This window comes from Bufo bufo, chromosome 1, assembly GCF_905171765.1.
Source record: "Bufo bufo chromosome 1, aBufBuf1.1, whole genome shotgun sequence".
NCBI classification, from domain to species: domain Eukaryota; kingdom Metazoa; phylum Chordata; class Amphibia; order Anura; family Bufonidae; genus Bufo; species Bufo bufo.
Genome location: NC_053389.1, coordinates 604203071 through 604230541, shown reverse-complemented (window position 1 = coordinate 604230541; position 27471 = coordinate 604203071). Strand labels below are relative to the sequence as shown.

Below are 27471 nucleotides of genomic sequence, written 5' to 3'. Positions count from 1 at the left end.
CCAAGTCTAATATTTGACTCATTTGTTTGATTTGGTTATCTTTATCTACTTTTAGGAGTTGTGTATATATATCTGATGTTTTAGGTTAAAATGACACAGAAAATTGTGAAGGGTTCAAGAACTTTCAAGCACGGCTGTACTACTTTTAATATAAAATTACAATATATCCAATAAATCCATTAATTTTCCAAGTTCCAATTATTATATATGCTTATAAAAACTTAGTACAGCAATAAAACATGGATAATAGGAGTGAGTGCCACAGTCTATCCAAAATCCAGATCGTGGACAAGAGTGGCAAGCAAAGTTAAAAAAAGAATCATTGTCAAATCTGTATGAGTTACAGGCAGATGGAAGTCTGAAGCAGAATTTTATGTGCTGGGAATTTAAAGTAGTTATTCCACAAAAAGGTCCCTCACTACCTTCTGGAAGAAAGAGCATTTCAATAGCAATAACCCCTTCTGTCGCTCCTCTGATTCTACAGTCTCGGATGTGATCATGACTGCCCAACTGGAGATTGGCTCTTCCACAGAACCCCCAACCAGATGAGCACCTGTTTCTCTGTTCAGTTGCATGTAACATTATGCTGCTAAATAGGAAGACACAGGAGCACTGTCAGGATCTCAGTTGCAGAGCCTCAGCCAGTCAAAGAACGCAGAATTGGCAGCGTGAGGGAAGATTAAGTACTATAGAAATTCTCTACAGGTTAGCTGGACCAGAGAATTTAGAAAAAAGCCCTGGAGAACCCCTCAAATTATTGTACAATATAAAGTTGTATCTCTTGAAGGTAGGTCAACTATATCAGATTATGGTGGGTCAGACTCTTGGCACCCCCTGCTGATCAGCTGTTTGAAGAGGCCGGGGTGCTTGTGTGAGTGCGGTGTCCTCTTTAATGTTTACCTGCACGCAGTCTACAGTCGTGGCCAAAAGTTTTGAGAATGACACAAATATTAGTTTTCACAAAGTTTGCTGCTAAACTGCTTTTAGATCTTTGTTTCAGTTGTTTCTGTGATGTAGTGAAATATAATTACACGCACTTCATACGTTTCAAAGGCTTTTATCGACAATTACATGACATTTATGCAAAGAGTCAGTATTTGCAGTGTTGGCCCTTCTTTTTCAGGACCTCTGCAATTCGACTGGGCATGCTCTCAATCAACTTCTGGGCCAATTCCTGACTGATAGCAACCCATTCTTTCATAATCACTTCTTGGAGTTTGTCAGAATTAGTGGGTTTTTGTTTGTCCACCCGCCTCTTGAGGATTGACCACAAGTTCTCAATGGGATTAAGATCTGGGGAGTTTCCAGGCCATGGACCCAAAATGTCAACGTTTTGGTCCCCGAGCCACTTGGTTATCACTTTTGCCTTATGGCACGGTGCTCCATCATGCTGGAAAATGCATTGTTCTTCACCAAACTGTTGTTGGAAGAAGTTGCTGTTTGAGGGTGTTTTGGTACCATTCTTTATTCATGGCTGTGTTTTTGGGCAAAATTGTGAGTGAGCCCACTCCCTTGGATGAGAAGCAACCCCACACATGAATGGTCTCAGGATGCTTTACTGTTGGCATGACACAGGACTGATGGTAGCGCTCACCTTTTCTTCTCCAGACGAGCCTTTTTCCAGATGCCCCAAACAATCGGAAAGAGGCTTTATCGGAGAATATGACTTTGCCCCAGTCCTCAGCAGTCCATTCACCATACTTTCTGCAGAAGATCAATCTGTCCCTGATGTTTTTTTTGGAGAGAAGTGGCTTCTTTGCTGCCCTTCTTGACACCAGGCCATCTTCCAAAAGTCTTCGCCTCACTGTGCGTGCAGATGCGCTCACACCTGCCTGCTGCCATTCCTGAGCAAGCTCTGCACTGGTGGCACTCCGATCCCGCAGCTGAATCCTCTTTAGGAGACGATCCTGGCGCTTGCTGGACTTTCTTGGACGCCCTGAAGCCTTCTTAACAAGAATTGAACCTCTTTCCTTGAAGTTCTTGATGATCCTATAAATTGTTGATTGAGGTGCAATCTTAGTAGCCACAATATCCTTGCCTGTGAAGCCATTTTTATGCAACGCAATGATAACTGCACGCGTTTCTTTGCAGGTCACCATGGTTAACAATGGAAGAACAATGATTTCAAGCATCACCCTCCTTTTAACATGTCAAGTCTGCCATTTTAACCCAATCAGCCTGACATAATGATCTCCAGCCTTGTGCTCGTCAACATTCTCACCTGAGTTAACAAGACGATTACTGAAATGATCTCAGCAGGTCCTTTAAAGGGGTTATCCCATCATAATGATCACTGTTAAATCTGTTAATGATTTGACAGTGATCATTTTTGTAAATATACTTTATTAACAAATTCCCACCGATTAGGAGAAAATTCATCCCCACTTACCTTATTGTTGTGACTCGGTCTCCCCTGGTTACGACCACCACTCTTCCGCAAAATCCCGATGGTCGCGCTTGCCCAGAAGACTTCTTCTTTTCTCCCGGCCGGGCCACTCGCTGTCCTGAACGCGCACGCTGCCGCGCATGCGCGACGGTGACTTCTTCCCGGCCAGAATAGTACAGAGCTGCGAACGCGCACGCCGGCTCTGTACTATACTGGCCAGAAATAAGTCACATTGCGCATGCGCGGCAGCGTGCGCGTTCAGTCCAGCGCGCGGCCCGGCCGGGAGAAGACTTCAATCAAGATGAAGCCCGCCCCCAGCCAGAATCCAGGAAGTGAACGCGCGGTGGCAGCAGGTAAGTATGAAACTGCTAAGTGGGATAACCCCTTTAATGACAGCAATGAAATGCAGTGGAAAGGTTTTTTTTGGATTAAGTTAATTTTCATGGCAAAGAAGGACTATGCAATTCATCTGATCACTCTTTATAACATTCTGGAGTATATGCAAATTGCTATTATAAAAACTTAAGCAGCAACTTTTCCAATATTTATGTAATTCTCAAAACTTTTGGCCACGACTGTAGACTGTGGTGGTAGTACTAGGTGATAATAGCTTCCTCTACCATTCAAGTCAACGGGACGAACAACTGTAATTACACTCCAATCTAGACAGCATGCAGTAACGCACTGACGAAGATGCAGCACTTGCACAATCACTGTAAACACTTCAAGCAACCGATTGTCAGGATGCCAGGTGTCAGAACCCTACCGATCTGATATGGGTGACCCATGAGGCCATTATTATCACACTACAAACCCCTTTAACTCCTCACCATTTTCAGAATATCAGAGCCATCAACCTAAAAAGTAAATCTGCCATGTACACCATCCATATAATATACACGTACTGTAAATTAAGTTATGGAAAAACATCTTCTAGGGAACCATGAAATACAATGTAATCCTCAGGCAGGATGTTATAGAGCAGGAGGAGCTGGGCAGATTGATATATGGTTTAAAAAAAATAAAAGATTCTGCAAAACTTGCAATTTAAACATTTATATTTCTGCGGACGGTCCTACTCAGTGAAGCACAGCCTCCTCTGTATGTAGAGACAGCTGTCAGTCCCTAATAAGACCGCCCACATGACTCCTAAGCATAGAAAGAGCAGTCATTTCAATGAAAAAAAATTACACGTTATACTGAATCTTCCCATAAGTCTCCAGTCACACGTCAGTGTGTGTTTTGCGGATCCGCAAAACACAGACATCGCCGGCACTTAATAGAAAATGCCTAATGCTGCCTGCAATTGCGGACAAGAATAGGACATGTTCTATTTTTTTCAGGAACTAAATTGCGGATGTGTGAATGGACCCTAAAACTATATGCTAATATGCTCAGCTCCTTCTGCTCTATAACCTGCTACCTGCAGATTGCACTGCATTTCATGGTGACCGTTTAACTTTTAAGAGCAGATACATCAGGATTAAAAAAAAAAAAAAAAAAAAAAAAAAAAAAAAAAGGACATACAGTATTGAACTAAATAAACATGAGAGTTTAGCACTGGGATTTATCACAGGTTTATTCTCCCTTTGAGATAAGATGAATTATACTGCATTTGATAATGAACCACTTTTTTTTGAACAATCGATTGTACAGTGTCTCCATAGTACACCAGCTGACATCACATATCAGATGATGCTTAGACTTCTTAACCTCTTCACGACCTGCGCCATACATGTACATAAAAATAGCACACACTCAAGAGTGAGCAAGCACCATAGCCACCAGGGGGCTGTTTTTTTTTTTTTAAAACACAGCAGACACATGGAGGCAGAATCCACGATAAGGGCTCTTTCAGACGGCCGTATGTATGGGTCTGCATCCACATTTCAATGGGGCCACAAAAGATGCGGACAGCACACCGTGGGCAGTCCGCAATAACAGTTCCATTTCGTGGCCCTGCAAAAAAGATAGAGCATTTCCTATTCTTGCCCGCAATGACAAGAATAGGCATTTCTATCATAGGGTCGGCCAAAATGCGGAACACGCACGGCCGGTATCTGTGTTTTGCTGATCCGCAATTTACAGACCACAAAACACATACGGTCGTTTGACTGTAGCCTAATGCTGATCATGGGCATTTAACCCCTCAGATGACATGGTCAATTGTGACCACATAACCCGAGCAGTCTTTTCTGGGAGCGCTGTGCTCCTGGGGACCAAATAGCTCACCCAGACAAAGAACGAGGGAGCTGTTCGGTTGCTATGGTAGACTCTGACTTTCTAAAGGATCGGAGGCCTGCCTGTGGCAGTGCTTGATAGGCACTTAATCTCCCATAGGTTGCAATGTAAAATCACTGCAGTCTATGGGGGAAGCAATCAGACGATTGCATGTTAAAGTCTCCCAGGAGGACTTAAAGGGTTTCGGTCACCCCAATTTTCGCTATTAAACAGGCTGACATTATAGATGTGAAAATGTCACCTGAATTTAACTCTGCATTTCTTTTATTTTAATATGCCCCCGTTTTCGTGTAATTTTAACTTTTATGATATGCAAATGAGCCTCTAGGAGCAGGGGGGGTTTGCACCTGCTCCTAGAGGCTCTGTTCGCCCACCTTATTTCCACGCCCTTCTGTCTTGATTGACAGGGCCAGGCCAGCGTTGGCCCAGTCTACCGTGTAAATCTCTCACCTGCGTCCTTCCGTTCAGTATTCGGCGCAGGCGCCCCATAAAGGTGCACTTTTCCCCCCATTATGGAAGCACTCATTAGTACCGGAGGACCCACCACTTCCTGGTCCTGTGCTGTCGGCTGTGCTGCAGCTGCGCACAGCGTGAGGGCGCTCTGACCTCCCGCTGTGCGCATCGGGTCACTGCACAGCCGATGGCAGGAAGGAGAAGAGAGAGCGCTGGCGTTGAGGAGCTGTGGCATCTGGACAAGGAGAGGCAAGTCAATTTTTTTATATTTTAGGTGATCTGAAGCATGGGGGCTGCTCTGAGGCTCTTATCTGAGGTCTGATCGGGGGAGTTATTCACATTGGGGTCTGATCCGAGGTCTGACTGAGGGTCTGATTAACATTGGTGTCAGATTAGTGTTCTGATCTAAGGTCTAATGAAAAATATTTTTTTCTTATTCTCCTCCTCTAAAACCTAGGTGCATCTTCTAGGGCAGGGGTAGGCAACCTCCGGCACTCCAGCTGGTGTGAAACTACAACTCCCAGCATGCATACTTGCTCTGCTCTTCTAAGAACCTACATAGAAATGAATGGAGCATGCTGGGAATTGTAGTTTCACAACAGCTGGAGTGCCGAAGGTTGCTGATCCCTGTTCTAGGGCAAAAAATATGGTAGTTCTATGAATTTAAAAGTATGAATGAATGAGAGGGGTCTAGACCATTTCACCTGCACTGTGAGATCACCATCTCTGGATTTGAAGCGATGGGAAAGAAGCAGGGAAACTACTGAGCATGTTAGTCCACCACTGAAAAAAAAAAAAAAAAAACTAATAGGGTAAACAGCAGGGGGCGCTACTAGAGAGGAAATGTAATGCCCATTAAAAAATGAAAAACTTATATAATAAACAATATATTTATTACATGTATACTGTAATACTGCATTTGAAATGCCCTAAAAACATTGACTACTACATGTCATGGGGTAGCCCCTTTTAAATGGAGGCCAAACAAAGAATGACACCTGGTTAAAATAAACACATACATACTTACCAGGTATCCAAATTCAATTGTTGACATTTTTGCTTGCAAAATGGACCAAAGACCCCAAAAGAAATGTGAAGCCAATGCAAATCTGGAAGGCAGAAAGAATAAGACATCAGAAAGGGAACCAACCAGTAAAAAAAAAATCCAGTTACCCATGACTCAGGGACCTTAGTTTTGGTCTGTGTCCAAATCTAAATTTTTTGTGGATCACACTCACACTTATTTCTATGGGTTTGCAAAAAATACGTATAGCACGCGGGTGTCATAAGTTCGCTGTCCGCATCTGTGTGGCCGTTCCACAAATTAAAGAACATGTCCTAGTTAGTTTAGCTGACTAGAATAGACAGTTCTAGTAGAAAAATGAAGCATGCGCCTGACTGGTGTCCTTACTTTGTGGATCCGCTGTATGCAGACCGCAAAATGAAACTGTAGTGTGCATGAGGCCTGATGAAGTGTAACACGTGGACAGTGACATTTCCTGTAATCCAGTTAGTCAGTTTTGACCTCATTGTTACTATCGGGTTTTAGAGTTTCCCCAGGATGAAAATGGGTAAAGGCAGGTGGGAAGGCATAAAAAGGTTCATTTGCAACACCTCCATTGCCTGCTGGCTTTTCCTTACCTACACAACAAGAACAGGAGACCGGCAGCTACGCGACCAATTGGAGGAGGGGACCAATGTTTATTATACTGGGGTGTTGGGGGGGGGGCGCGCACTGCACCACCAATGAAGATAACTGACCTGTTAATACAAATACAGGAAGCGGGTGCCTGAGGGGTTAACTGCCGCTGATCGCAGCTCCCTGTCATAGAGGTCGGGTGCTGGCTATTTGATTCCGGCACCCGCTTCCTGTATTTGTATTAACAGGTCAGTTATCTTCATTGGTGGTGCAGTGGCCACAGCCCCTCCCCTCCTCCTGTCTCTCTTCTTACTGGCAGCAGCACAGCGGGGAGGGAGAGACTCCTTCTCCACTGCGCTGCTGAGAAGAACATCGGCGGCGGGGCAGAGAACTATCAGCTCCTGTGTCCCGCCGCTGTATTCAACTGCAGAACTGCGGCGGTGGGTCTAGTCGCAAATGGCGACAAGACTAAAAAGTCTTGTCGCCATTTGTAAATTCTAAGTCGCATTGGCGACCATTTTGATCGCCATCTGGAGTCCTGGGTTTGCTTGAAGCTAAAAACGCCACGCGGGTGGGACTTCATGGAAACCATCACCAAACTAAACGTGCCATCAACCGTGATCGGTAATACAAGAACAAGAGAACTTTACGATAATTTAAAAAGGGGGGGGGGTCAACAGGTGAATCTTTTGAAGCGGTTCGTACCCCCTTTTAGGCAGCAGCCGTTCGTAACAACAACAACAACAACCCCTGTGTTAACGAGAGGCTCTTTATTACCTAAAAACAGAACGCCGACTTTGTTACAGACGTCTTGTTCAACGTAACCTTTACTTTGAATGTATTTGTATGTAGTGCCTGATGAGGTTTTACATAAAAGGACTTTAAAAAGGGATTCTGTCACCTCGTTTTAGCTTAGAGATGCGGACATGCACGGCTAGATTGCCGCTAGCATGTCCGCAATATACCTGTCCTATAGGGCTGTGTCCTTTTATTGTGTTAAAAAAATGATTTTATAGATATGTAAATGACCCTGGTAAGGAACCCAAGGGGCATGCGCAGTGCTGTGCTGGCATCAGCCTCAGGGAAGGAGCTGCGCATCGCGAGATTACGGCAATCTAACTGAGCAAGGAGGAGATTCGGAGGACGTAGGCGGTGCTGGGCTCCTTCACAGGGGGCGTGGCTGGGCTCCAAGAAGGTTAGTACAGCCCCTTGGGCTCCTTACCAGGGTCATTTACATATCTATAAAATCATTTTTTAAACACAATAAAAGCACACAGCCCTTTAAATTACGCGGATGGATTGTTCTACGCGGATGAAGTCCAAAAAGTACCCCTTGAAAAGCGATGCATTTACCGGATAGAAAAATAAATAAATCTCGAAAAGAAGGTGGTGGTTAGGGGAAAAATGCTGTATTTTGTAAAGTGGGTCAGTTACTCTGAAAAGTTTAACTCTTGGGTTCCAGAAAAGGAATTAATGAGCGTGTAAACTAAGGAAGACAGCTCATTTTTTATTACGCTACCCTTCAACGCCTCCGCTAAATTTTACCCCGAAAATACAATCGCCGATTACACCCCTAAATTAGTAAAAGCCGCCCATCTTCGCGGTCCTTATGAAGTGGCGATAGTAGAGATTCAGTATCCCCCATATGTGGAAAACCTTTGGGACCGGCGATTGTGTATTCTACGTTGCTCAGCGCAATGACCCTGTCAGGTTTTTGTTAACCCTTTCTACCCCAGGCCAGTTTTCACCTTCCTGCTCTGGCCATTTTCTGCAAATCCGACATGTGTCACTTTATGTGGTAATAACTTTGGAACACTTACTTGTCCAAGCCATTCTGAGAGAGAGTTTTCTTGTGACACATTGTACTTCATGATAGTTATAAATTTGAGTCAATATATTTCACCTTTATGAAAAAATCCCAAATTTACCCAAAATTAAGAAAAATTCACAATTTTCTAAATTTCTATTTCTCCGCTTTTAAAACAGAAAGTGATACCTCATAAAATATTTATATCTTAAAATTCCCCATATGTCTACTTTATGTTGGCATCATTTTGTAAATATTTTTTTATTTTTTTTAGGATGTTAGAAGGCTTAGAAGTTTAGAAGCAATTCTTAAAATTTTTAAGAAAATTTCCAAAACCCACTTTTTAACCCCTTAAGGACTTAGGACGTACCGGTACGGCATGGGTCCCGAATCCTTAAGGACCCATGACGTACCGGTACGTCATGGCTTTAATTTGCTATTCCGGCGCCGCGGGGGTTAATCGGAACGGGATTTCGGCTGAAATCATTCAGCCGGCATCCCGTAACAATGCAGGGGGGGGGGTCATTCGGGTGTCCTGTGACCCGATGAACCGGAAAAAGACTGCGATCGGTGGCGTAATTATACACCACCTATCGCAGTCCGAGGATTTGGAGAGGCGGTGCTGGCCCTGGTGCTGATTGGTGCAGCACCGTCCAGCTCCTGAGTCCCCCTAATCGTAATCCATCACCCTCCTGCACCCATCGCCACCCAGGTAGGTTAGGGTCAGTGAGGGAGAGGCACCGTTAGGAAGGGAAAGAAGGGAAAAGTTAGGGGAAAAAAAACTTTTACACTAAAAACTTTTTCTTTCTTTCTGATCCATCTATCAGACCCCAGACCCCCCCCCAGCCGTCCACCACCACCGTGTGTACGAGGGGCGAGATTCCCGGATTCAACACCCAGAATGTCCCCCCACTCTGGGTGTTACCGGGAAACTCGTGTGGGACCTTATGTACCCACTGCTGGATAACGGTTACCACTTGTACGTGGACAACTTTTATACCAGCATTCCCTTGTTCAGGTCCCTTGCCGCCAGATCCACGTTCGCTTGTGGGACCGTGCGGAAAAATCAACGCGGCCTCCCTGCCCACCCCCTCCAGGTACCTATCCCCAGGGGTGAGACCCGTGCACTTACCAGTGGAAACCTGTTGCTGGTCAGATATAAGGACAAGAGGGATGTCCTTATGCTGTCCACAATCCACGGTAACAGCACCACCCCAGTCCCTGTGCGAGGTACCGCGGCAACGGTCCTCAAGCCCGATTGTATCGTCGACTACAATCGGTATATGGGAGGAGTTGATCTCTCTGATCAAGTCCTCAAGCCATATAATGCCATGCGCAAAACCCGGGCATGGTACAAAAAAGTTGCGGTCTACTTGGTACAGGTTGCCATGTACAACTCTTTTGTACTATCCCGAAGCGCTGGCAGCACAGGGACATTCCTCCAATTCTATGAGGCAGTCCTCAAAGACCTGATCTTTTCGGACTGGGAAAGAGCAGGCCGGAGTACCTCGGGAATTGGAGGCGCCCGGATCGTCCCTGGCCAACACTTTCCAGGTGTGGTCCCCCATACTGGAAAGAAGGGACGAACCCAAAAAAGATGCAGAGTGTGTCACAAGAGGGGGATACGGAAGGACACCACTACTCAATGTGACACGTGCCCCGATCATCCGGGCCTCTGCATTATCAATAGCTTCAGGGAGTATCACACTTCCATGGAGTACAAAATTTTTATAATCCACAACAGTCCACTAGAGAACATAAAAAACTATGGCTCTCAGACTTTGGAGACACGGAAACAATTTTTTTTCCCCAAAAAAATATTAGTTTTAGAGCAGGCATCCTCAAACTGCGGCCCTCCAGATGTTGTAAAACTAGAACTCCCAGCATGCCCAGACAACCATCAGCAGGGCATGGTGGGAATTGTAGTTTTACAACATCTGGAGGGCCGCAGTTTTTAGGATGCCTGCTTAGTGTCTCCAAAGTCTGAGAGCCATACATATTGGGCATCGTCGCGTGCGTAAAAGTCGTCGCTATAAAAATAACTTTTGACCAAACGCCTCGGATGAACGGTGTTAAAAATATAAAATAAAAACGGTGCCAAAACACCCATTTTTGGGCAAAATTTCCATTTGAATCCTTTTTGCCGGTAATAAAGCAAGGGTTAACAGCCAAACAAAACTCAATATTTATGGCCCCGATTCTGTAGTTTGCAGAAACACCCCATATGTGGTCGTAAATGGCTATATAGCCGCACGGCAGGGCATAGAACGAAGGGAACTCCATACGGTTTCTGGAAGGCAGATTTTGATGGACAGTTTTTTTTTTTTGACACCATGTCCCATTAGAAGCCCCCCCTGATGTAGCCTAGACTAGAAACTCCAAAAAAGTGACCCCATCTAAGAAACTACACCCCTCAAGGTATTCAAAAGTTACTTTACAAACTATGTTAACCCTTTAGGTGTTCCACAAAACTAAATAGCGAATGTAGAAACAATTTTTGAATTTTTTTTTTTGTTGCATTGCCTCAAAAAAGAGTAATATAGAGCAACCAAAAATCATATTTACCCCTAAAATAGTCCCAAAACAACAACCACCTTATCCCGTAGTTTCCTAGATGGGGTCACTTTTATGGAGTTTCTACTCTAGGGGTGCATCAGGGGGCTTGAAAGGGTACATGGTGTAAATAAACCAGTCCAGCAAAATCTGCCTTCCAAAAACCATATGACGTTCCCCTTCTTCTATGTCCTGCCGTTTAGCCAAATAGTAGTTTACGACCACATATGGGGTGTTTCTGCAAACTACAGAATCAGGGCAACCCATTTTGAGTTTTGTTTGGCAGTTAACCCCTGTTTTACTCGTGGAATAAATTGATTATATTGGAAAATTTTCCAAAAAATTGAAATTTCTAAATTGTTTCTCCATCTGCCAATAACTCTTGTGGAGCACCTAAAGGGTTAACAAAGTTTGTAAACCCAGTTTTGAATACCTTGAGGGGTGTACTTTCTTAGATGGAGTCACTTTTTTGAAATTTCTATTCTAGGGGTGCAACAGGGGGCTTCAAATGGGACATGGTATAAACAAAACCAGTCCTGCAAAATCTGCCTTCCAAAACCCATATGGTGTTCCCCTCCTTCTATGTGCTCCCGTTTAGCCAAACAGTAGTTTACGACCACATATGGGGTGTTTCTGCAAACTACAGAATCAGGGCAACCCATTTTGAGTTTTGTTTGGCAGTTAACCCTTGTTTTACTTCTGGAAAAAATTGATTATATTGGAAAATTTTCCAAAAAATAGAAATTTCTAAATTGTTTCTCAATCTGCCATTAACTCTTGTGGAAGACCTAAAGGGTTAATACAGTTTGAAAAAACAGTTTTGAATACCTTGAGGGGTGTAGTTTCTAGAATGGGGGGATTTTTGGGAGGTTTCTATTATCTAAGCCTCACAATATGACTTCAAACCTGAACTGGTCCATAAAAAGTGGGATTTTGAAGATTTCTGAAAAATTTCAAAATTTGCATCTAAACTTCTAAGCCTTGTAACATCCCCAAAAAATAAAATATCATTCCCAAAATGCTACAAACATGAAGTAGACATATGGGGAATGTAAAGTCATCACAATTTTTGGGGGTATTACTATGTATTACAGAGGTAGAGAAACTGAAACTTTGAAATTTGCTAATTTTTCAAAATTTTTGGTAAAAATTGTATTTTTTTATGCAAAAAAAATTAACTTTTTTGACCCAATTTTAGCATTGTCATGAAGTACAATATGTGACGAAAAAACAATCTCAGAACGGCTTGGGTAAGTCGAAGCGTTTTAAAGTTATGAGCACTTAAAGTGACACTGGTCAGATTTGCAAAAAATGGCCAAGTCCTTAAGGTGAAATAGGGCTGAGTCCTTAAGGGGTTAAGGACCAGTTCAGGTCTGAAGTCACTTTGTGGGGCTTACATAGTGGAAACCCCCATAAATGACTTAATTGTAGAAACTACACCCTCAAGCTACTCAAAACAGATTTTACAAACTTTGTTAACCTTTTAGGCTTTCCACAAGAATTAAAGGAAAATAGAGATGAAATTTTGAAATTTCACTTTTTTGGCAGATTTCCCATTTTGGAAACTAGGGGATAAGGTGCCAGTTTTATTGGTACTATTTTGTGGTACATATGATTTTTAATTGCTCTATATTACGTTTTGTGTCCGGCAAGGTCACAAAAAAAAAAAAAATTGCTGTTTTGGCACAGTTTATTTTTTTAAATATTCATCTGATAGGCCTCATGCACACGACAGTATTTTTTTACTGTCCGCAAAACGGGGTTCCGTTGGTCCGTGACCGTTTTTTCGTCCGTGGGTCTTCCTTGATTTTTGTAGGATCCACGGACATGAAAGTCGTTTTGGTGTCCGCATGGCCGTGCGGAGCCAAACGGATCCGTCCTGACTTACAATGCAAGCCAATGTGGACGGATCCGTTTGACGTTGACACAATATGGTGCAATTGCAAACGGATCCATCCCCCATTGACTTTCATTGTAAAGTCAGGAGTTAATATACCATAGCCGTGAGTGGACCACCACTTGACGTACCGGTACGTCATGTGTCCTTAAGGACTCGGGAAACATGCCGTACCGGTACGTCATGTGTCCTTAAGGCAGTGCTTCTCAAATAGTGGGGCGCGCCGCCCAGGGGGGGGTGCCAGGCTCCGTAAAGGGGGGCTCGTTCAGGGCCGGCCTTTGGGGTGTGCGAATTTCTTCTGTATAATGCCGGCAGGCAGGCCGGGCGGCGCGTCCCTCAGTGATGTCACGTGCCTGCGCCGCCTGCTTTATGAATGAAGCAGGCGGCGCAGACAAGTGACGTCACTGAGGGACGCACCGGCCGCCCGGCCCGCCTGCCAGCATTATACAGAAGAAATTCAGATATACGGTACTATTAGGAGTGAGGGGGGCATGTTTATTAACTTTAAACGGCGGCGGCGGGCACACGGAATCTGTGGATGGCACAGTTATGGGCTGGGGGGGGGGGCACTGTGGATGGCACTGTTATGGGGTGGGGGGTCTGTGGATGGCACATATATAACAGTGCCAGCCACAGATCCCCCTGTAACAGTGCCAGCCACAGATCCCACTCATAAGTGTCCGTCATCCACAGATCCCCCCCATAAGTGTCAGTCATCCACAGATCCCACCCATAAGTGTCCGTCATCCACAGATCCCCCCCATAAGTGTCAGTCATCCACAGATCCCCCCCATAAGTGTCCGTCATCCACAGATCCCCCCCCATAAGTGTCCGTCATCCACAGATCCCCCCCATGAGTGTCCGTCATCCACAGATCCCCCCATAAGTGTCCGTCATCCACAGATCCCCTCATAAGTGTGTGTCCGATCCACATTTCTTTTTTTTTATTCTCTTATACGTTAATAAGGATACAGTGTTATGCAGAGGTGTACTTATAACAATTTTATAGACAAATGATACTATTTACAGTCGCGCGGGGGGGCGCAAAATGTTTTCTTCTTCCTAGGGGGGGGGGGGGGGGGGGGGGGAATGACAGAAAATAATTGAGAAGCACTCAGGCCTTGCAGCATCAGCACGTGTGAAATTACAGGCTTATATACTGCTGTCAAATTCAGTTATTAAACAAACACCCGTTTGGGCAAAACATTTTTAGTTGTCAGCCTTTGCTGTAGATGTCATTGTGAGATACCGCCTTTACATACTGTCTTTCTATTTGAAATAAAGCCATTTTGGGGACAATTCTTTGTTAGCGTCCTAGTGTGGATCAGGGCGTGTGAGATACACCCTTTACATACAGGGCTTATATTCTTTCATTAATAAAACACCCTTTTTGGGGCAAAATACACAATATTTCAGGCCTTGTAGCATCTTGACGTTTGAAATTCCAGGGTTATATACTGCTGCCATATTCAGTTATTAAACAAACACCTGTTTGGGCAAAAAAAGTTTTATTTGGCAGCCTTTGCTGCATATGTTATTGTGAGATACACCCTTTATACATTTGGGTTATATTCAGATATTTGAAATGCCGCCATTTGGTGCACAAATCTTTAATTCAGGCCTATTGTGTGTCAGGCCGTGTGAGATACACCCTTTACATACTGTTGTTATATTCTACTATTAAACACCCATTTAGGGCAAGATCCTAAATTCGAGAAATATGAGGAGAGCGTCAAATAAGGGACGTGGCCCAGGTCGTAGTGCTGCTGGTGGAGCTCCTGTTGCAGGGAGAGGACGTGGTCGATCTGTACAAGCTACACGCACAAGTGAAAACCATTCCTCGGGTGCGAGTAGGTGACAGTACCCGCAGCGGTATTTGGTCGGGCCTAATGCGGCTCTACGAATGAGGAGGCCTGAACAAGTACAGGCAGTAGTAGATTGGGTTGCTGACAGTGCCTCCAGTTCCTTCACATTGTCTCCCACCCAGTCTCCTGCTGAAACACCACAGTTGGCACCTGCAGCTGATGTCCATCAGTCTTTCACCTCACCCCCTTGCAAATCAGCCAAGCAGTCTGAGCCCCAAGTTACACAGCAGTCTCTTCTGCTTTTTAATGACTGTTAGCAGGGTTTCCCAGGGCCATCCAACTAGCCCTGCCCCAGAAGTGGAAGAGATTGAGTGCACTGATGCCCAACCACTTAGCTTTCAAGATGAGTACATAGGAGGACCATCGCAGCACGTCTCGGATGATGACAAAACACAGGTGCCAACTGCAGGGGCTTTCGAAAGTGTGCAGACCGACAAGGAAGGCAGGGGTGAAGACTGGGTGGAAGATGATGTGGAGGACGATGAGGTCCTCGACCCCACATGGAATGAAGGTCATGCGAGTGACCTATGTAGTTCGGAGGAAGAGGCGGTGGTCACACAGAGCCACCAGCACAGCAGAAGAGGGAGCAGGGTGCAAAAGCGGAGCGGCCGTCCCCTCTAGACAGTACGCCTGCTACTGCCCACCGCAGCAAGGGACCGAGCACACCAAAGCCAGCTCCAAGGAGTTCCCTGGCGTGGCAGTTCTTCAGACAATGTGCTGACGACAAGATACGATTGGTTTGCACGCTGTGCAATCAGAGCCTGAAGCGAGGCATAAACGTTCTCAACCTGAGCACAACCTGCATGACCGGGCATCTAAGTGCAAAGCACGAGCTGCAGTGGAGTAGACACCTCAAAAACCAAGAAAGGTCTCTGGCTCCTCCTGCTTCCTCTTGTGCTGCAGTCTCGGCCTCTTCATCCACCTCTGGTGTGACAGTGCCACCTGCCACCCCGCAAACAGAGGATCTGCTAGCAACACCAACACCCGGGTCACCAAGCATCTCCACAATGTCCCACGGAAGCGTTCAGCTCTCCATCTCCCAAATGCTGGAGAGGAAGAGGAAGTACCCCCCTACCTACCTCCGATCCCTAGCCCTGAATGCCAGCATTTCTAAATTACTGGCCTTGAAAATGCTCTCATTCCATCTGGTGGAGACGGATAGTTTTAAAGGCCTTATGGCGGTGGCTGTCCCACAGTACGTCGTGCCCAGCCGCCACTACTTTTCCAGGAGAGTCATCCGTTCCCTGCACAACCAAGTAGAGGACAAAATCAGGTGTGCACTGCGCAACGCCATCTGTGGCAAGGTGCACCTGACTACAGATACGTGGACCAGTAAGCACGGTCAGAGACGTTATATCTCCATAACAGCACACTGTGTAAATGCAGTGGCGTCTGGGCCTGAGGCGGATAGCAGTTTGGCGCATGTCCTTCCACCACCGAGGATTGCAGGGCGCTTCAGTTTGCCTCCTGTTGCTTCCTCCTCTGCTTCCTCATCCTCTACCAGCTCCTCATCCGGTCAGCGTAACACCTTTACCACTAACTTCAGCATAGCCAGGGGTAAACGACAGCAGGCAGTTTTAAAACGTATCAGTTTGGGGGACAAACCCCAAACGCTGCTTGATCCCAGTTACAAGGACAACGTACCGTCCTTAATTCCCTCACTGGAGCGTGATCGGAAGATGCACGAGTACAAGCGCACGCTGGTAGACGCGCTGCTGGTGGCATTCCCACCTGACGGCGGGGGCACAGTGGAAGCACAAGGCGAAGGCAGAGGAAGAGGTCGCCAACGCAGCTGGGGCACCGCCAGCACCTCAGAAGGCCGGGTTAGCATGGCCGAAATGTGGAAAAGCTTTGTCAGCACGCCACAACAACCAGCACCACCAGCTGATATGGAACGTCAGGAGGCAGAATTTCACCAACATGGTGGAGCAGTATGTGTGTGCACACGCCTACACGTACTGAATGACGGGTCTGCCCCCTTCAACTTCTAGGTCTCTAAATTGGGCACATGGCCTGAGCTTGCCCTTTACGCCTTGGAGGTGCTGGCCTGCCCTGCAGCCAGTGTATTATATGAACGTGTATTTAGCAGGGCAGGGGGCGTCATCACAGAAAAGCGCAGCCGCCTGTCCACAGCCAATGTGGACAAGCTCACGTTCATTAAAATGAACCAGGCATGGATCCCTCAGGACTTGTCCGTACCTTGTGCAGAATAGACATGTATACCAGCACTAAGCAGCCATTGTTATACTGCAGCGCAATTGCTCATTCTTGTATTTTGGATATTTCACACTATTTTGGAGTGTACCCTAATTAAAAAAAATAAAAATTAAAACCAAAAACCAGTGTTGGCTACCTCGTCCTCCTCCACCGCCGCTTCCACCTACACCGCTACGTCCACCGCCTCCTCAAACTCGTACTCCATATGGAACTCCACCTCATAAATCAAATATTTATTTTTTTATTTGTACGTATTTTATTTTATATCTTTTCACTACTTTGTCAGTTACATTTTCTGGTGAAATTCACCAATTTTTGGGTGTGATGTACCACTGCTATACCTAGTAGACAGGTAAAAAAAAAAAATCATTTGTCAGTTACATTTTAGGGTCAAATTCACCAATTTTTAGGTGTAATATACCCCTCCTCTACCTAGTTGACAGCTTAATAAATTTCAATAATTTTTATTTTACATTTTCGGGTGACAATTTTTTTCTGTCATAGACCCCTGCTCTACCAAGTAGATAGGTTAATACATTTCTGTAATTTTTCTGTTACATTCTAGGGTTGACATTAGACAATTTTAGACGTGAATAAACTCCTGCTCTGCATAGGAGACAGGGAATACAATTTCTGAAATGCTTCTTTAATTGATGCGCGCACCTCTTTTGATTCAATGCTTAACCACCTCAGCCCCCAGTGCTTAAACACCCTGAAAGACCAGGCCACTTTTTACACTTCTGACCTACACTATTTTCACAGTTTATTGCTCGGTCATGAAACTTACCACCCAAATGAATTTTACCTCCTTTTCTTCTCACTAATAGAGCTTTCATTTGGTGGTATTTCATTGCTGCTGACATTTTTACTTTTTTTGTTATTAATCGAAATTTAACGATTTTTTTGCAAAAAAAATGACATTTTTCACTTTCAGTTGTAAAATTTTGCAAAAAAAAACGACATCCATATATAAATTTTGCTCTAAATTTATTGTTCTACATGTCTTTGATAAAAAAAAAATGGTTTGGGTAAAAGTTATAGCATTTACAAACTATGGTACAAAAATGTGAATTTCCGCTTTTTGAAGCAGCTCTGACTTTCTGAGCACCTGTCATGTTTCCTGAGGTCCTACAATGCCCAGACAGTACAAACACCCCACAAATTACCCAATTTCGGAAAGTACACACCCTAAGGTATTCGCTGATGGGCATAGTGAGTTCATAGAACTTTATTTTTTGTCACAAGTTAGCGGAAAATGATGATTTTTTTTTTTTCTTACAAAGTCTCATATTCCACTAACTTGTGACAAAAAATAAAAAGTTCGATGAACTCACTATGCCCATCACGAAATACCTTGGGGTCTCTTTCCAAAATGGGGTCACTTGTGGGGTAGTTATACTGCCCTGGCATTCTAGGGGCCCAAATGTGTGGTAAGGAGTTTGAAATCAAATTCTGTAAAAAATGACGAGTGAAATCCGAAAGGTGCTCTTTGGAATATGGGCCCCTTTGCCCACCTAGGCTGCAAAAAAGTGTCACACATCTGGTATCTCCGTATTCAGTAGAAGTTGGGGAATGTGTTTTGGGGTGTCTTTTTACATATACCCATGCCAACTTTGTATAAAAAAAAAATGGGAAAAGTTGTCTTTTGCCAAGATATTTCTCTCACCCAGCATGGGTATATGTAAAATGACACCCCAAAACACATTCCCCAACTTCTCCCGATTACGGCGATACCAGATGTGTGACACTTTTTTGCAGCCTAGATGCGCAAAGGTGCCCAAATTCCATTTAGGAGAGCATTTTTAGACATTTGGATACCAGACTTCTTCTCACGCTTTGGGGCCCCTAGAATGCCAGGGCAGTATAAATACCCCACATGTGACCCCATTTTGGAAAGAAGACACCCCAAGGTATTCAATGAGGGGCATGGCGAGTTCATAGAAATATTTTTTTTGTTGGCACAAGTTAGCGGAAATTGATATTTTTTATTTTTTTCTCACAAAGTCTCCCGTTCCGCTTACTTGGGACAAAAATTTCAATCTTTCATGGACTCAATATGCCCCTCACGGAATACCTGGGGGTGTCTTCTTTCCAAAATGGGGTCACATGTGGGGTATTTATACTGCCCTGGCATTCTAGGGGCCCTAAAGCGTGAGAAGAAGTCTGGAATATAAATGTCTAAAAAATTTTAAGAAAAAATAATAATAATTCCGCTAACTTAGGCCAAAAAAATGTCTGAATGGAGCCTTACAGAGGGTGATCAATGACAGGGGGAAGTGATCAATGACAGGGGGGTGATCAATGACACGGGGGTGATCAGAGAGTCTATATGGGGTGATCACCCCCCTGTCATTGATCACCCCCCTGTAAGGCTCCATTCAGATATCCGTATGTGTTTTGCGGATCCGATCCATGTATCCGTGGATCCGTAAAAATCATACGGACATCTGAATGCAGCATGACAGGGGGGGGGATCAGGGAGTCTGAATGGGGTGATCACCCCCCCCTGGAAGGCTCCAGGGAGACGCCTGTATGTGTTTCGCGGATCCGATCCATCTATCAGTGGATCCGTAAAAATCATGCGGACATCTGAATGGAGCTTTACAGGGGGTTGATCAATGACAGGGGTGTAATCAATGACAGGGGGGTGATCAGGGAGTCTATATGGGGTGATCACCACAGTCATTGATCACGCCCCTGTAAGGCTTCATTCAGACGTCCGTATGCGTTTTGCGGATCCGATCCATCCATCAGTGGATCCGTAAAAATCATGCGGACATCTGAATGGAGCTTTACAGGGGGTTGATCAATGACAGGGGTGTAATCAATGACAGGGGGGTGATCAGGGAGTCTATATGGGGTGATCACCACAGTCATTGATCACGCCCCTGTAAGGCTTCATTCAGACGTCCGTATGCGTTTTGCGGATCCGATCCATGTATCAGTGGATCCGTAAAAATCATGCAGACATCTGAATGGAGCTTTACAGGGGGTTGATCAATGACAGGGGGGTAATCAATGACAGGGGGGTGATCAGGGAGTCTATATGGGGTGATCAGGGGCTAATAAGTGACGGGGGGGGGGGGGGGGGGGGGGGTGTAGTGTAGTGTAGTGGTGCTTGGTGGTACTTTACTGAGCTACCTGTGTCCTCTGGTGGTCGATCCAAACAAAGGGGACCACCAGAGGACCAGGTAGCAGGTATATTAGACGCTGTTATCAAAACAGCGTCTAATATACCTGTTAGGGGTTAAAAAAAACACATCTCCAGCCTGCCAGCGAACGATCGCCGCTGGCAGGCTGGAGATCAACTCTCTTACGTTCCGTTCCTATGAGCGCGCGTTCACAGGAAGTCTCGGCTAGCGCGAGATGACGCGTATATGCGTGACTCTGCGCAGGGCTGCCACCTCCGGAACGCGAATCTGCGTTAGGCGGTCCGGAGGTGGTTAAACAAGTTGTACCACATTTGCACTTCAATAATTTGTCCCACATTTCCGCTACACTCTTTTGGCCAACATTTGCGCCTCAATAGCTTTTCCCACATTTCCGCTTGACTCTTTTGGCCCACATTTGGGCTTCTGTAATTTGTCCCACATTTCTGCTCGATCCCAAAAATGTATCTCCCTTAAATTTGGTCTTTCTCACGCTCCCTCTCCGGCCTGGAACCCTGATTCCCCACCACCCGTGATCACCATGGTAGGCGCATAAAAGAACATCGAAAGTTGATAGAGCAGATATCAAATTGAAACGTGAACATCACGGGGACGTGCGACATGGTGGGGCAGTAAGTATGCACACGCCTACACGAACAGGGTCTCCAAATTGGGCACATGGCCTGAGCTTGCCCTTTACCCCTTGGAGGTGCTGGCCTGCCCTGCAGCCAGTGTATTGTCTGAACGTGTGTTTAGCACGACTGGAGGGTTATATTTTCCAATGTTTTGGGGTGTACCCCAATTTAAAAAAATAAAAATACATTTTAAACCAAAAAGCAGTGTAGGCTACCTCCTCCACCTCCTACTTCATATAGACCTCGTCTTCCTAGATCAAGATTATTATTTTTTATTTTTACGTATTTTATGTTATTTAAAGTCAGTCATTTCCCTATCCACATTTGTTTGCAGAGCACTTGCCATGCTCTTAACCACATTTTGATGACATTTGCAGCCCTCTAGCCCTTTCCATGACATTTTTACAGACATTTTAGTGCTCAAAAGTTCGAGTCCCCATTGACTTCAATCGGGTTCGGGGTCAATTTCGGGTCCCGAACACGAACTTTTTTCTGAAGTTCGGCCGAACCCGAACATCCAGGTGTCTGCTCAACTCTAAACAAAAATGCCTTTTATTGACCGTTTTTATTTTATTTTTTTATGGTGTTTATCGGACGGGGTGGATCATGTGATATTTATATAGAGCCGGTCGTTACGGACGCTGCAATACCTAATGTGTGTTTTTTCTTATTTTTGTTTTTCAATTTTTTATTATAAAAATCAGGGGAAAAGGGGAGTTTTTTCTTTTTTCACTTGAAACTATATATTTTTATTTTATTTTATAAAACAGTTTTTTTTTTAAACTTTATTTCTGACTAACTTTTGGGGGTCTGATCCCCTCTGCAATGAATTACAATACATCTGTATTGTAATGCATTGCCTGTTAGTGTAATACACTACAGCCTGAGGCTGGATCTCCTGGGCACCCGTAGAAGGCAGGTCCGGGCTGCCGTCTCACCCATTGGGTCCCCGCCACAGCAGCGCTGGGACCCAATGGGCTCCCTCACCAAACCCCTTCTATGTCACGGTCAGCGCTGACCACGGAATAAAGGGGTTAATGCGCCAGCATCAGTGTTTTCACCGATGCCAGCGCATACAGCAGGGGTCCGGCTAACAGTAACAGCCAGTCCCCTGCAGCTGATCAGGCGGCCCGTAATAGTACGGCGCTGGGCAGCAAGTCACGTCCCGCTGCACTATACTATTACGGCGCTGGTCGGGAAGGGGTTAAATTGGGTTATTACCCCAATATGAACGAGCTGATCAAAGCCATTAATAACAAACTTGATTCTATAAAAATACTGCCTGATCACTTGAGTCTAAGATAAGACGAGATTGACAGAACTGTTTATGTAACAAAATAGAGAGTTTATACAAGTATATGCCTGGTAAAAAGTTAGGCAATATATTGGGGGCTTCAGGGGTACTCACTGCAACGAATCTGGATTGCCTGTTAGAACATTTCGTGGATGTTTTAGCCAGTGATGAGGATTTAGTTTTAGGAAAAGAGAATGATTCTTTACCAATAAAGAGAAAAATTCCCGCAAAAGTATAACAGGCCGGACTATATACCTCTCTGCAAACACTTTGATACTATTACAATATCGATACTCACGGATCAAGCTAAACTGGTTAAATTCAAATACGAGAGAACTATTGTGCGATTACACTTTAGACCTCGCACTGTGACGACGCATTAAAATGTTGTCCTAGAGAGTGTACGGCGACCCGGATGCGAATACACATTATTACATAGCGCAAGCCGGTCAAGGTTTGGATGGCTTTCACAGCGCATCATTCATGCACAGTTCTGGTCTTGCCGGGTTATTTCGTGGGTTGTTCCGGCGAGTCGTTCCTCTACTCAAGAAAGGTGTGAAACTTGTAAAAACAGCTGCCAGGAATATCGCTAAAGATGTTGTCGCTACGGCATCGACCGCCATTATGGATCGAATAAATAGACCTACGCAAAGTTAGGAATGCTCTGGAGTCGTGCAAATTCTGAGAGAAACGCTGAAAAGAAAACGCGGTCGCAACGGCCGCATCCTACCCCATTTTATGAATAAAGTAGAACCGACTAAAACGTCGCCGCCAGAAGAAAACAAGAAGCCCTTCACAGAGCGACATCTTCTAATTAACAGCTATGGCTTTTGTACATGACGCATCCGCCGAGTACACAAAATCAGAGTTGGATATTTTTCAAATACCGCCAAGGCAAACAAGTATTGAAAAATTGGTTTATGTAGAGGTACAACCAATAATGGCCATTGCCGACAACGCGCCTTTGGAGTTCTTCATCTCGGGCAGCGGTTATTATTACGACCTAAATAACACTGTTACACGTCGTTTGAAGAATCGTTAGCCCAGATAACACACCCATACCCGACAGATCCCGCGTCGACCTTATTAACTACCCTATTGCCAGCCTTTTAAATAAATTGGATACAACGCTCGGCGACACATAGATTTCAAGAAGAAACAACCTTTAGACGCATAGAGCGTATATGAAGTCCCTAATAAATTATAATTCACAAACTTTAGCTGTTCAATTTACATCCGGCTTATTCTATAAAGATACCGCGGGACATCATGATGACCGGGCTCTCGGCGGACGTAATGTTAGTTTCGCCAAAAGAGATCAGTATACAACTCGCTTCGCGATTTGTCAAAAGAGTTCAAGTATCGTCCGGAGTGAGAACTGGACACAGTCCCGCTATGTTAACCGGTTATGCAAACTACTCGGTCGATTGCACATAGTTTAAAGTGTATAGCATTCTCGCCGGTACTCGCATATTTAACCACAAGAATCTTTTTCTGGGAAACATCCCAAAAACAGTAATACTAGCGTTTGTGGAAAACGATCCATTTTCCGGGAATTACCAAAGAAATCTTTTGTGTTTTAAATCACTATAAATGTAAATTTTGCAGTCTTATACTTGGACGGACAACAGATACCTGCAAAACCGTTTCGGGCTAATTTTCAACACTATTATATTATAATGTGATTATATGGCGCACGTACACATTTCGGGGAAGTAAAAGGCTGACAACGCTTTATACGTGGATCGGTCAGAATTTTTGAACGGTTATACTTTGTTCGCTTTTGATTTATCGCAGGATCAAGAGCCTGGCGGACATTTCTCTCTAGTAAAAACTGGAAATCTCAGAGCTGAAATTAGATTTGCTGAGCCGGTGCTAAACACTATTAACATGTGTATTCGGTTCATGAAAATATTATTGAAAAAAAGACAACAAAAGGGAAGTTTTATATGATTTTCAATAAGATGAATAATTATGAAATTACTTGCGTTATCAAAGCCGACTTTAACGCCCGCCGCCTATTTAAAAAGGGTGTATTTCCGTGCGATTTATTACCGGAAAATAAAATCATAGACCATCCGGCGGCGTATATTGTACAGAATACAGAAAATTCGTATCAGCGGGGAAAGCACTGGATTTTAATCATATTATACCCGAATGACGTATGTATTTTTTCTTTTCTAGTTATGGATTATCGCCCACAAATGAAATATTTCCTGGTGAATTCATGAAATTTTTATCAAAAAATGCTAAGATTATCAAAACAGACAAATACAAGACAGCGAAAGTTCGGTGTGCAGGCATTACTGCATCTATATCTTCTATTGTATCGCTAAAGGAAAATGTATTAAAAATATTTACGAGTGATTTTAGAAAAAATTACCGTGTTGTACGCTCCTTTGTAACAAAGTGCATGAAACAGTTATGTATATGTTGCTGTAATTACGCACAAACGTGTCTACCCTACTGAGTTATTGAAAAAGGTACCGTGATGCGTCGTAAATAAAGACATTTTGCTTAAATCACGTACGCCTTCGATTTTATTAAACATAATTTCGTATCAAAGCAAATTTCCTAACTAAACTAAATGATTTTGACGCTCTTAACCCCTTAAGGACATAGGACGTACCGGTACGCCCTATTTCCCGAGTCCTTAAGGACACAGGACGTACCGGTACGTCCTGACTTAAAATCTGTATTCCGGCGCCCGAGGGGTTAAACGGAACGGGATTTCGGCTGAAATCCTTCAGCCGGCATCCTGTGACAACGCCAGGGGGGGTCATGTGACCCCCCCGTGTCGGCGATCGCAGCAAACCGCAGGTCAATTCAGACCTGCGGTTTGCTGCGCTTTTTGCAGTTTCTGATGCCTGCGGTCCCTGACCGCGGGGATCAGAAACTTTAGAGTGGCTAAAATCATTATTATTCACCCCCCCCTGCACCCCTGCATGATTTGATGCCGGCGGGTGGTGCAGGGGGGGTGTCGCATGCGGTGGGGGCGTTGCGGGAGGCGGGCGGTGCGGCAGGCGGGATCGCGATCCCCCGCCCGCCTCCCCATGAATGATCGTTGGTGTCTAGTGGTTATACCAGGGTGCCAGCACATTGCTGGCACCCTGGTACAAACGGCTGACATCTGTGCAGATGTCAGCCGTTTAACCCTTTCCATACCGCGGTCCGTACGGACCGCTGTATGGAAAAAGTTAACTGTCATCGTCAGGGAGCTCCCTCCCTCTCCATCGGGGGGCTGCTGTGCCTTTGCAGCCCCCCGATGGAGAGGGAGAGAGCTCCCAGAGAGCCCCCCTCAGCCCCGTGCTTACCCTTCCCCGTCTGCGAAGTTCTGAGCAGACGGGGAGGGTTCCCATGGCAACAGGACGCCTGCTCAGGCGTCCTGCTGTCCATGGTGCTGAACAGATCTGTGCTAAAAGCACAGATCTGTTCAGTGTAAGTAAAATACAGTACAGAACAATATATATTGTTCTGTACTGTATTATACAAACATCAGACCCACTGGATCTTCAAGAACCAAGTGGGTCTGGGTCAAAAAAATGTAAAAAGAAGTGAAAAAAGTTAAGATAAAAAAAAAACCATTTATCACTGAATAAAAATTAAAAAAATAAAATAAACTACACATATTAGGTATCGCCGCGTCCGTAACGACCTGATCTATAAAACGGTCATGTTACTTTCCCCGCACGGTGAACGCCATAAAAATAAAAAAATAAAAACTGAGAAAATTGAAATTTTGCCCACCTTACTTCCCAAAAAAGGTAATAAAAGTGATCAAAAAAGTCGCATGTACGCCAAAATAGTACCAATCAAACCGTCATCTCATCCCGCAAAAAATGAGACCCTACTCAAGATAATCGCCCAAAAGCTGAAAAAACTATGGCTCTTAGACTATGGAAACACTAAAACATGATTTTTTTTTGTTTCAAAAATGAAATGATTGTGTAAAACTTACATAAATAAAAAAAGTATACATATTAGGTATCACCGCGTCCGTATCGACCGGCTCTATAAAAATATCACATGACCTAACCCCTCAGATGACCACCGTAAAAAAAATAAAAATAAAAACAGTGTAAAAAAAGCCATTTTTGCCATCTTACGTCACAAAAAGTGTAATAGCAAGCGATCAAAAAGTCATATGCACCCCAAAATAGTGCCAATCAAACCGTCATCTCATCCCGCAAAAAATGAGACCCTACTCAAGATAATCGCCCAAAAACTGAAAAAACTATGGCTCTTAGACTATGGAGACACTAAAACATTTTTTTGGTTTTAAAAATGAAGTTATTGTATAAAACTTACATAAATAAAAAAAAATGTATACATATTAGGTATCGCCGCGTCCGTGACAACCTGCTCTATAAAATTACCACATGATCTAACCTGTCAGATGAATGTTGTAAATAACAAAAAAAAAAAACGTGCCAAAAAAGCTATTTCTTGTTACCTTGCTGCACAAAAAGTGTAATATAGAGCAACCAAAAATCATATGTACCCTAAACTAGTACCAACAATACTGCCACCCTATCCCGTAGTTTCTAAAATGGAGTCACTTTTTTGGAGTTTCTACTCTAGGGGTGCATCAGGGGGGCTTCAAATGGGACATGGTGTCAAAAAAACCAGTCCAGCAAAATCTGCCTTCCAAAAACCATATGGCATTCCTTTCCTTCTGCGCCCTGCCGTGTGCCCGTACAGCGGTTTACGAACACATATTAGGTGTTTCTGTAAACTACAGAATCAGGGCCATAAATAATGAGTTTTGTTTGGCTGTTAACCCTTGCTTTGTAACTGGAAAAAAAATATTAAAATGGAAAATCTGCCAAAAATTTGAAATTTTGAAATTGTGTCTCTATTTTCCATAAAATCTTGTGCAACACCTAAAGGGTTAACAACGTTTGTAAAATCAGTTTTGAATACCTTGAGGGGTGTAGTTTCTTAGATGGGGTCACTTTTATGGAGTTTCTACTCTAGGGGTGCATCAGGGGGGCTTCAAATGGGACATGGTGTAAAAAAAACAGTCCAGCAAAATCAGCCTTCCAAAAACCAAACGGCGCACCTTTCACTCTACGCCCTACTGTGTGCCCGTACAGTAGTTTACGGCCACATATGGGGTGTTTCTGTAAACAGCAGAGTCAGGGCAATAAAGATACAGTCTTGTTTGGCTGTTAACCCTTGCTTTGTTAGTGTAAAAAATGGGTTAAAATTGAAAATTAGGCAAAAGAATGAAATTCTCAAATTTCATCCCCATTTGCCAATAACTCTTGTGCAACACCTAAAGGGTTAACGACGTATGTAAAATCAGTTTTGAATACCTTGAGGGGTGTAGTTT

General features: G+C 44.3%; 1 protein-coding gene across 2 annotated transcripts in view; it reads right to left on the bottom strand.

The window, feature by feature from the left end:
- Positions 1–27471, bottom strand: part of CHKB (choline kinase beta) — a 109702-nt gene that overhangs the window by 7822 nt on the left and 74409 nt on the right. For both annotated transcript variants that reach the window (XM_040413576.1, XM_040413577.1), the window contains one exon: positions 6108–6189. In XM_040413576.1, coding sequence (XP_040269510.1) covers positions 6108–6189 — 82 coding nt within the window. The remainder of the gene's footprint in view (positions 1–6107; positions 6190–27471) is intronic.